Source organism: Oncorhynchus clarkii, chromosome 7 (assembly GCF_045791955.1).
Source record: "Oncorhynchus clarkii lewisi isolate Uvic-CL-2024 chromosome 7, UVic_Ocla_1.0, whole genome shotgun sequence".
In the NCBI taxonomy this organism is placed as follows: Eukaryota; Metazoa; Chordata; class Actinopteri; order Salmoniformes; family Salmonidae; genus Oncorhynchus; species Oncorhynchus clarkii.
The window spans coordinates 22,698,805-22,710,570 of NC_092153.1; the positions used below are offsets into that span (position 1 = coordinate 22,698,805).

Here is an 11,766-nt window from a genome sequence, read left to right on the forward strand (position 1 = left end):
GGGAGAGCTAAGGGTTTAATTCGGTCACTTTGACTGGTGAGACAAGCTGTGTGGGATGGCACTGTGATAGCTGTTCGTTGTCGAACAAACCCGAGGGGAATGTGAGCGGAGAAGATTCTCACAGGAACGTTTTCATGTAGATAGCCCACATGATGTATGCCAGTGAGAGAAAGTGACTCTCTCCTCGTTGTAAAGATTATCTCGTCATAACACCGCGTTGAACAATGACGAAGCTTTGTCAGTTAACAGTTCAGGTTCAGTTCAAATGTGGTCTAATGTTGTTCCAAAGATTTAACAAGAGAGAAACAGAAAGAGACATTTGTTTCTTTTCAAAACTGTCTCACGATATGTCCCCCGGTCATTTATAAAAGCAATGGGAGCACAATTATCTCTGTTCCTTAAGTACCCCTTACGGTACATATTTTTGTTATGGCCCCTGGACAAGCACACCTGATTCTACTTGTCAACTAATCATCAAGCCCATGACAAGTTGAATCAGGGGCTACAACAAAAATCTGTGCTGTTGTGGGTACTGGAGGACCGGAGTTGGGAAACTGGTTTAATTGGGAGACTGTTACTCTCTTGTGAAATCTTTGGAACAATTTTAGACCACATTTGAATTTAATTGGTAGGGTGGCAGATAGCCTAGCGGTTAAGAGCATTGGGTCAGTAACTTGAATAGATGGAGGGGGAAAAAGTATATCATGCAAGTTTTGCGCCAATACACATGTAGGATCTTAATTTGAATCAGTTTGCTACAGCAGGAAAATAATCCTGCATGAAAAGTGGATTCTAATTAATGGAGGAGATGGAGACCCGCACACTGCCTGAACAAATAAATAAAATCCAAAACTGAGGCTTGAATGCAAAATAAAGATTTTACGTAATTTAGATTTCCAGGAGCAATTATGGCTAAGTGCCTTGCTCAAGGGGACACTGTCAGATTGTTCACCTAGTCGGCTCAGGGATTCAAACCAGCAACCTTTCAATTACTGGCCCAATGCTCTTAACTGCTAGGCTACATGCCACGCGGAAAGCTGTTGTTAATTTGAACATCATGGTGGCCCAAAAAAATCATAGTACCAATCATTTATGATATTTTTCTGTCCACTTTTATATACTGTATAATGCAGATCATGCATTCTATTGTACTAGGTACCAATTATAGATTTTCTGATGTATATTCTTGCTTGATCATGTGACATGCAATTATCCTTGAAATAGAAACAGGTGTGTGTGCCTACCATTTATACTGAGGATGGCCCGAGGCTGAAACTTTTGTTTCGATTTTTTTGGGCACCATGATGTTCAAATTAGCATCTTTATTGCATTCAGTTTTGGATCTCCGTTTCCTCCAGTATTCTTATTTGGACTCCCACGCTCCTGGAACCAACGCTAAAGAGAAGTAACCTTTAAAGAGCGCAGACGGCCTCCTATCATTTAAATAACATCATTCATTCATGGACATTTTGTAGGGGTTGATACATTTTTCGTAAGGGAAAATGAAGTCTGAAATTTCAGCGGAAATTGCAAACTTCAGAGGACTTTTTAAACATTCTATAAGAAACTATCCATATAGGCCAATTCCCACAAGAATTGGCCTATATACTTAACATTTCAAGTTAAGTATAATTAACAGTACAAGTTTTACATTTCCTGCATTGCAAGAAAATGCTCCTGCAAAAGGGTGATCAAATTAAGGTCTGTATTCATCCACACGGTATTCAGATGCTAATTTGAGTATTTTCAGAGTATGTGAGAGAGCTCGTGTGTGTGTGTGTGTGTGTGTGTGTGTGTGTGTGTGTGTGTGTGTGTGTGTGTGTGTGTGTGTGTGTGTGTGTGCGCGCGTGTGTGCGTGAGCGTGTGCGTGTGCGTGAGCGTGTGCGAGAGAGATAGAGGGTGAATTTGAGCTGCAACCAGTCAGTCTGTCCTTATCACTAGAGCAGAACTTGTGGTGCTGGAGGCTTTCCTACCCAGACTTGGCTGGCTGATTAACAGACACTCCCCATAATCTGCAGGTCCATAGTGTGACACACCCTTCTAACCCTCTCTGGGGACTCTCTCTCTCTCTACTCTCTACCTTCTTCACTCTTTCAAAGTAATCTTTTCTTCCTGAGGAGGAACTAACAACAAAGAGGTTCATTCTGTTGTCTAAAGCTCTCTTCTACCGGACCATCTCTAGGGCAACCTCCAACCTCCTCAGTCACCTGCTCTGGGTTCTGACACTCTAGGAATGTTGGCGTAGATTCTTGGTGCATCCCAAATGGTACCTAAATCCCTTTACTCCATATAGGGAATAGGGTGCCATTTGGAATGAGGCCATTGTCTGAGAGCCTGCTTTAGAACAGTGTGGGATTGAATTAATATACTTGCATTTCCTAATGAGTTTGCATAGAACATGAATAAAACATGACTTAGGAGGATAGTAGTAGGATTGTGGGCGATCCTTTTGGCCTAAGAATATCTTATAGTCTGACTATTTCCCCCTACATAAAGGTTTTAGGTTTTGTCCAACAGGATACAAATCCTTTGCTTTGTCTTCACAGCTGGTCCAAGCAAAGTTTGTCCTCTCTTGTCTTGTCCACCACCTCCCTAAATACCACTAGAGTAGTACCTAGTAGGTCTATGGTTGTATTGTGTGGAAGAATGTGGTTCACTCACCAGCTACGGGGGCCTGTGTGATGAGTTCTCTGAAAATGTGACTGACCATGTGGCTGAAGGCCTCTCCCGATGACGAGGGGCTTATTGTACCTGCTGTTGTTAGTGCCTCCATGATGAACAGTCAATACTGGACATACAGAACACAGAGAAATAGTGAATGGGTTATTTGGAGAGATTAATTTCATAAATGAAACATAGCCCCTTGCCCCTTTTACATATATAGAATACCAAGACAGTTAAGAGTGGATTTTTCTCATACAGTCAAAGTGGGGCATGTCGCTATTCAAAACCACCCACATTACGCCAATGGCTACACGCATTATCAGGATTATTCCTCATTCTTCGAAATCACCGACATGACAGAATTAATACAGCTATTAAGGACGATGGCTTGAAGCTCTCTTCACTTTCTCTCTCTGTCCTTCTCACAGGGCAACTTGTCTACAAGGTCGATCATAGAACGACAATACAAACTCCTTAATAGAAACAATAACAGGCAAGAAATGCAGAACTCACCAAGTCCAAGTCAAGCAATACGTTTTCCTTCAACTCCCTTTCCGTGATGAATTTGTGCAACTGTTATGCTGTTAAATTGACAGTGGTGTTAAGTTGGAGACCCATGCGCAATGTGTTTTTTTTTCTCTCTCTCCCTTGAATGGGTGTGGGCCACATTTGTTGCTCTGTGAGCTGATCTGCTAATTCCCCTGGTGGCTACGTAAGAGACCTTGTCTACGTGTTAAGCATGCAGGCCCCTCCCTTTTACAAATGGGCCACAGCTACTGGGTGATTGTCTCACACAATGGAACTGGCTGGGATAGGGTTATGGATAGGGCTAGGGGATAGGGAGGAGTGGAGGCACACACAGGAAGCCTGGGACCTACTGTAGTGTAGAGTGATAGTGTCACACGGATAGGGTCCTGCGACAGGGTGAGGGCTAGGGTTGTGGAGGGGGGGAGAGATACGTACACAGGAAGACTGAAACCTATAGGGTGGACTGGCGGAAGTTAGCCTAGGCGGCAGGTAGCCTAGCAGTTGAGAGAGTTGGGGCAGTAGCCAAAACGTGGCTGGTTTGAATCCCAGAGCCAACTAGGTGAAAAATTGGTCAACGTGCCCTTGAGCAAGGCTCTTAACCCTAGTTGCTCTGGATAAGAGCATCTGCTAAATGACTCAAATGTTTTAAAAAACGGAACCAGTCCTGGTCTGGACAGCTAGGCAGTGTCAAGACAGAAAAGAGTTACAGACTCTTAGAACAAAGCTGAATCTCTCCCTCTAAACTAGATATAACAACTAAGTGTTATTACACATTGTCTCCCTCTGTGACTGCTAGTTGAGTGTCGTTATAGCAGTCAAGGTAGGTGATCTGTAAACATAATGACTTTGTAATCGCCACCCTTTTTCCAGTGATACTGAAACTAATGTTTGTTGTCATGTCTGCGGATGCTAAACGGTTTCTAAGCAGGGCCAGATGGTGCTCAGTTGTACAGGCAATTACACAAATTACAAAGACAAACATTTACCTGTAAAATAGGCCTACAGACTTAACAAATATGAAAATGCCCACATGGCAGGTTTAATCACAAGTTTGTTAAGTCATTTAAATTGTAATTTTAAACTAAGTCCATTACCTACATAATAAGTAGCCTACGGACTAGAACTAAAATTCTGGTCCATATTTGACAGGCAGAAAATAGGTATTGATTGGCTGACTATGCAGTTCAGGCCGGATGGGACAGTGTCGTGGGTTGTGTTGCGTTGTGTTGTGTGTGCGTGTGTGCATACATGCGTGCGTGCGTGGATGTTTGTGTTGTGGAATTCCCCTGGTTGTTTCTTTCTTTCTGACATTCAACCACAACACTCAGTCTGTCATTTCACATGACCTGTGCTTGATGAGAGCCTGCCCACCGCTAGGCTGCCAGAGCATTGAGGTCCTGAGGGTAAACTTCACAGCTGAGGAAATACTGAGGAGGATCACTCCCTCCTGGGGAGAGTGGCTTACTGCGGTCTTCACCAGAATTGATTACACAGTAAGTATTGCCGACTTTGAAGAGCATCTGTTATCATGCTGAAAATGACAAGATGCTCTGATTACTGATGACAGCACAGATAAGAGGCTGTGATGTGGTAGATACAGTTGAAGTCGGAAGTTTACATACACCTTAGCCAAATACATTTAAACTCAGTTTTTCACAATTACTGACATTTAATCAGAGTAAATTTTTTTAGGTCAGTTAGGATCACCACTTTATTTTAAGAATGTGAAATGTCAGAATAATAGTAGAGAGAATGATTTATTTCAGCTTTTATTTCTTTCATCACATTCCCAGTGGGTCAGAAGTTTGCATACACTCAATTAGTATTTGGTAGCATTGCCTTTAAATTGTTTAACTTTGGTCAAACATTTCGGGTAGCCTTCTTCAAGCTTCCCACAATAAGTTGGGTGAATTTTGGCCCATTCCTCCTGACAGAGCAGGTGCAACTGAGTCAGGTTTGTAGGCCTCCTTGCTCGAACACGCTTTTTCAGGTCTGCCCACAAGTTTTAGGATTGAGGTCAGGAATTTGTGATGGCCACTCCAATACCTTGACTTTGCTTTCCTTAAGCCATTTTGCCACACATTTAGAAGTATGCTTGGGGTCATTGTCCATTTGGAAGACCCATTTGCGACCAAGCTTTAACTTCCTGACTGATGTCTTGAGATGTTGCTTCAATATATGCACATACTTTCCTTTCCACATAATTTTCCTTTCCTCATGATGCCATCTATTTTGTGAAGTGCACCACCCCTCCTGCAGCAAAGCACCCCCACAACATGATGCTGCCACCCCCGTGCTTCACGGTTGGGATGGTGTTCTTCGGCTTGCAAGCCTCCCTCTTTTTCCTCCAAACAGTTGTATTTTTGTTTCATCAGATCAGAGGACTTTTCTCCAAAAAGTACGATCGGCGGTTTTGGAGCAGTGGCTTCTTCCTTGCTCAGCGGCCTTTCAGGTTAAGTCGATATTGGACTTGTTTTACTGTGGATATCGATACTTTTGTACCCGTTTCTTCCAGCATCTTCACAAGGTCCTTTGATATTGTTCTGGGAGTGATTGGCACTTTTTGCAACAAAGTACGTTCATCTCTAGGAGACAGAATATGTCTCCTTCCTGAGTAGTATGATGTCTGCGTGGTCCCATGGTGTTTATACTTGCGTACTATTGTTTGTACAGATGAACGTGGTCCCTTCAGGCATTTGGAAATTACTCCCAAGGATGAACCAGACTTGTGGAGGTCTACAATTTTAATTCTGAGGTCTTGACAAATTATGTCACAGAAGCTTCTAACGCCATGACATCATTTTCTGGAATTTTCCAAGCTGTTTAAAGGCACAGTCAACTTAGTGTATGTGTAAACTTCTGACCCACTGGAATGTTGATACAGTGAATTATAAGTGAAATAATCTGTCTATAAACAATTGTTGGAAAAATGACTTGTGTCATGCACAAAGTAGACGTCCTAACCGACTTGCCAAAACTATAGTTTTTTAACAAGAAATGTGTGGGGTGGTTGAAAAACTAGTTTTAATGACTCCAACCTAAGTGTATGTAAACTTCCGATTTCAACTGTAAGTGTTAGAAAAACATCTAGCCCACTTTGTACCTGAGCATGTCACGTTCTGACCTTTATTTCCTTTGTTTTGTCGTTATTTAGTATGGTCAGGGCGTGAGTTGGGGTGGGCAGTCTATGTTTGTTTTTCTATGATTTTGGGATTTCTATGTTTCGGCCTAGTATGGTTCTCAATCAGAGGCAGGTGTCATTAGTTGTCTCTGATTGAGAATCATACTTAGGTAGCCTGGGTTTCACTGTTTGTTTGTGGGTGATTGTCTATGTTAGTTGCTTGTATCAGCACAGTTCTCATTATAGCTTCACGGTCGTTATTCGTTTATTGTTTTGTATAGTTTGTATTCAGTGTTCAGTGCTTTCTTTAATTAAAAAATCATCATGAACACATACCACGCTGCATTTTGGTCCGCTCCTTACGACGATCATGACAGAGCAATTTCAAGACTGTACTGTACGAGATGTGTCTCTTCACAGTCAATTTCTCTTGATTACCACCTTCAAACGAGTCTTATTCTGAGGTCATTATTTTTTGCTAGATTTACTTAGATGTTGTCAAAAACACTGTACAGCTATAATTAAGAGGTATATTCATGATCTCTCCTGGATCTTCACACCCATGCACAGCCACACACTAGGTTGAGATGCACTTGCCTCTCCTAATGTTGTGGCTGGCTGGAAGTGCAAATATGCCATGACAAGCAATTTACTGTATGGAAGTGGTGAGAGACAGAACAGAATATTATTGTCCTCCCACACAGAGGCTCAACTTCCTAGCCTACCATACAAATAAAGGTTTTCTTGTGTTTCCCTGTAGCAAGTAGTCTTTGGTTCAAACAGCTACACCCATTGAAGCTCAAAGTACTTCCTTATCAATCTCTGTTCTCCGTGAGCTATTTCAGTTTAGAGTTAGCCCTTCAGTCCTAGGAAGGACTCTCAAACCCTCACTCGGGAGACTGAAAGGTCCCACTGATCACTGTTACTGTCATTTTTATTTGACAAGTCTCAAATAAATTAGCCACTCGCTAGGAAATTGCTGTCATGTGGCTCTGGTGTTAAAGGAGTGCTAGTGGCACTGCTACGGTAGCTGAGTCTTGGGGATATTTTTCACGAGTGTCCCTGGACAAAGGTCTGAGGGTCCACTATAGGCTGTGAGTGACAGCTGGTAATTTTGTTGGCCAAGTTGTTTATTCCTCTGACACGACTGTCCGTTGCCCTCACCTTGACTTAAATGCTTTAGACATGTCTTATTTGTTTTCCAGTTATTTTTTAGGTTTCATATCCTATCTACAAGGTTGGCACATTCACCAATGCCCATTTTCTCTCCTATGTTCTGTCAGTTTTTTTTTCTTGACCCATTACGGTCCACGTTAGACATTTCCTCATTCCCTAATATAACTCGAAGAGGCCAATGTATTCCGTTAGTTTGCAAATGGAAGTAGAATTGAAGTAGTCACATTTGCACTTACCCTCATCAGTCAGAGGAAAGGTAGATGGATAGATTGGAAGCTTATGGGAAAGGTTAACCTGGTGTAATGAGGGAGCGGAGGAAAGCAGGACAGAGATGGCGGGATGCTTGGAAAGGTCAGGGAGACACTGTCGGAGCGGCGCTCTCAATCTGTCTCTCTCTCTCTCTTTATCTGTTTCACTATCTCTCTCTCTCTGCATAATGGATGCTGGTTGCTGCATTATTACAGTCAAAGACTAAGCACCATGCCGCTCTCCTCTTTCACTCAGTCTAGCAACGGACTGAAAATGGTCTACTAATGAACTATTCATTCATAGCTTTTACTGTGAAAAACACAATAAGTTCCTGACTGTAATAAATTGAATAAACAAATCAATCCATGTGAAGTAGTTTTTTGCAGTCATGATCATTTCTTTAGATAGTACCTTATCTAGTACCTAGCATCCCGCAGGTTGAGAGCTTCAAGTTCTACATCACCAACAAACTATCATGGTCCAAACACAGTCGTGAAGAGGGCACGACAAAGCCTATTCCCTCTCAGGAGACTGAAAAGATTAGATCATTGAAAAGTTCTACAGCTGCACCATTGAGAGCATCCTGACTGGGTGCATCACTGCCTGGTATGGCAACTGCTCGGCCTCCGACCGCAAGGCACTATAGAGGGTAGTGCGTACGGCAGAGTACATCACTGGAGCCAAGCTTCCGGCCATCAGGGAACTCTATACCAGGTGGTGTCAGAGGAAGCCCCTAAAAATGGGCAAAGACTCCAGCCACCCTAGTCATAGACTGTTCTCTCTGCTGCCGCACGGCAGGCAGTACCGGAGCGTCAAGTCTAGGTCCAAAAGGCTTCTAAACATCTTCTACCCCAAGCCGTAAGACTCCTGAACAGCTAATAAAATGGCTACCCAGATTATTTGCATTGCCCCACCCCTCTTTTACGCTGCTGCTACTCTCTGTTTATTATCTATGCATAGTCACTTTAACTCTACCTACATGTACATATTACCTCCATTACCTCGACTAACCGGTGCCCCTGCACATTGACTCTGTACCGGTACCCCCTGTATATAAAGTGTCAAGAAAAAGTATGTGAACCATTTGGAAATACCTGAATTTCTGCATAAATTGGTCATAAACTTTGATCTGATCTTCATCTAGGTCGGAACAATAGACAAACACAGTCTGCTTAACCTAATAACACACAAACAATTATACGTTTTCATGTCTTTATTGAACACACCGTGTAAACATTCACAGTGCAGGGTGGGAAAAGTATGTGAACCCTTGGATTTAATAACTGGTTGACCCTCCTTTGGCAGCAATAACCTCAACCAAACGTTTTCTGTAGTTGCAGATCAGACCTGCACAATGGCCAGGAGGAATTTTGGACCATTCCTCTTTACAAAACTGTTTCAATTCAGCAGTTCTTGGGATGCTTGGGATGCCTGGTGTGTACGGCTCTCTTAAGGTCAAGCCACAGCATCTCAAATCGGGTTGAGGTCCGGATTCTGACTGGTTCACTCCAGAAAGGGTATTTTCTTCCGTTGAAGCCATTCTGTTGTTAATTTACTTCCGTGTTTTGGGTCATTGTCCTGTTGCAGCACCTTAAATTGAAGTACAGATAGCCTAACATTCTCCTGCAAAATGTCTTGATAAACTTGGAAATTAATTTTTCCTTTGAAGATAGCAAGCTGTCCAGGCCCTGAGGCAGCAAAGCAGCCCCAAACCATGATGCTCCCTCCACCATACTTTACAGCTGGGATGAGGTTTTGATGTTGGTGTGCTGTGCATTTTTTTCTCCACACATAGTGTTGTGTGTTCCTTCCAAACAACTCAACTGTAGTTTCATCTGACCACATAATATTTTGCCGGTAGGCTGTGGAACATCCAGGTGCACTTTTGCAAACTTCAGACGTCTAGCAATGTTATTTTTTGGACAGCAGTGGCTGTGCTGTGCTCTTGCAGTAATCTTTGCAGGATGGCCACTCCTAGGGAGAGTAGCAACAGTGCTGAACTTTCTCCATGTATAGAAAATGTGTCTTACCGTGGACTGAAGGCTTTTAGAGATACTTTTGTAACCCTTTCCAGCTTTATGCAAGTCAACAATTCTTAATCTTAGGTCTTCTGAGATCTCTTTTGTTCGAGGCATGGTTCACATCAGGCAATAATTCTTGTGAATAGCAAACTCAAATTTTGTGAGTGATTTTTATAGGGCAAGGCAGCTCTAACCAATATCTCCAATCTTGCCTCATTGATTGGACTCCAGGTTAGCTGACTCCTGACTCCAATTAGCTTTTTTTTAGAAGTCATTAGCCTAGGGGTTCACATACTTTTTCCGACCTACACTGTGAATGTTTAAATGATGTATTCACTATAGACAAGAAAAATACAATACTTTGTGTGTTATTATTTTAAGCACACTATGTTTGTCTATTGTTGTGACTTAGATGAAGATCAGATCAAATTCGATGCCCAATTTATGCAGAAATCCAGGTAAGGGTTCGCATACTTTTTCTTGCCACTGTAGCCTCGCTACTGTTATCGTACTGCTGCTCTTCAATGATTTGTTTTACTTTTCTTTTTTACCTATCTATTTTTTTTTATTTAACACATTTTTCTTAAAACTGCATTATTGGTTAAGGGCTCGTAAAGGAAGCATTTCACCGCAAACACCCGTTGTATTCGGCGCACGTGACAATACAATTTGATTTGATAATCATAGACAGGTGAAGAACTAGGGAAGACAAAGCTCTCGGGTAATGTGGCATCATCCTCCTCCTCACCATGTATATCTCTGTAGCTGTCACAGCAGCTAGAGGAAGACACATCCCGTCTCATTACCGGCATGTGTCCCAAAAGGAGTCAGTCAACTGTTCTATTATTTGCTCCCTCTGTAACCAACCGGAGGCCAAAATGTTGCTGGCTTTGTTGTTTCTCCACATCCAGACTAGATGTCTTTGAATGTTTTCCCTTTTGCTTGATAATGAGTTGAACTAGTAGGAGGTGCAACACTTTGCTGATGTGCAAATGCTTAGTACCACTTTTTGAATATTGAACGAGCCTTCTTCTTCCACTGCATGCCATTTTATGTTGATAGGAGGAAGGAGAGGAGAACAACAGCAGTGGTGTGGACCAGAGTATAACAGCACGGTTTTGGTTTTTAGGATCAGCCCCCAGCTTGTAATTGTATTATTAACTAGCTGAGGGCAGAGGAGAGGGTAATGGTCTACTTCATCACTCTGGGCCTCTAGAACCGCTTCTTCCCGAGTGATCTATGATATCACAAGTCATCGCAATCATCCAACCACCCCGCTTTTCCCTAGTCTCCTAAAACTAAAGCTTGCCTTGAAGGCAAAAACAAAAGAAACTAATGGCCGCATAAGAGCATTACTCATAAATATGCTCTTCCTGCACTTTTTAGGAGTTTTCTTTTCCTGGTTTGTGATAGTGTGGGGTAAATTATATAGCGGATAAATCACAATGCCAGACTTTGATCACATATGTTTTTAAGACATTATGACAGATAACAGTGTGCACTTTGTACTGACCCAAGCTCAGCTGGAAGAGGCAAAGGAGATTTGGGATAGCGAGATAAGAACAACACATATCAAAATCACGACATATACTGTTATTCACGTAAAGCTGTAAAAATGTATTTATTAAATATACATTTTTTTACAATATACCTGAATAATTCTATAAAACAAATTCAAAATAAATAGAATATTCAAATTCATTGTATCAGTGAGGTACATATTTTACAATAACATCCTGTAGATAAATGACCTAATGCACTTGAAATAATATAAACAGCCAATAACAATCCTTTCTCGTGGGTCTTTCATGACAGAAAATCGTCCCCCGAATACATGTTCCGTTTGTATAGCAAGCTTGCCACACAGATTTGTTGTACAATTGACTTGTTCTGTTGGTTTGCTAATTGTGCAAAATATGAAGACTTGACGTTTTACCAACGTAAGAGCAAGTAACATGGTTTCTGGAGGAGACCGTAGCAAATGTGTACACCACTGTACTTCTCCGT

At 42.0% G+C, this 11,766-nt stretch overlaps 1 protein-coding gene across 8 annotated transcripts in view; it reads right to left on the reverse strand.

The window, feature by feature from the left end:
* The window catches only part of LOC139413078 (uncharacterized), a 29,955-nt gene extending 26,585 nt beyond the window's left edge, over nt 1-3,370 (reverse strand). For 5 of the 8 annotated variants that reach the window (XM_071160121.1, XM_071160116.1, XM_071160120.1 and 2 more), the window contains exons 1-2: nt 3,178-3,350; nt 2,662-2,788 (exon numbers count right to left, since the gene is read on the reverse strand). In XM_071160121.1, coding sequence (XP_071016222.1) covers nt 2,662-2,773 — 112 coding nt within the window. In that variant the 5' untranslated portion in view covers nt 2,774-2,788; nt 3,178-3,350. Of the gene's footprint in view, nt 1-2,661; nt 2,789-3,177 lie in introns of all 8 variants that reach the window. The other 3 variants (XM_071160119.1, XM_071160117.1, XM_071160114.1) reach the window with 2 other exon arrangements.
* Nucleotides 3,371-11,766: the final 8,396 nt, after the last annotated feature.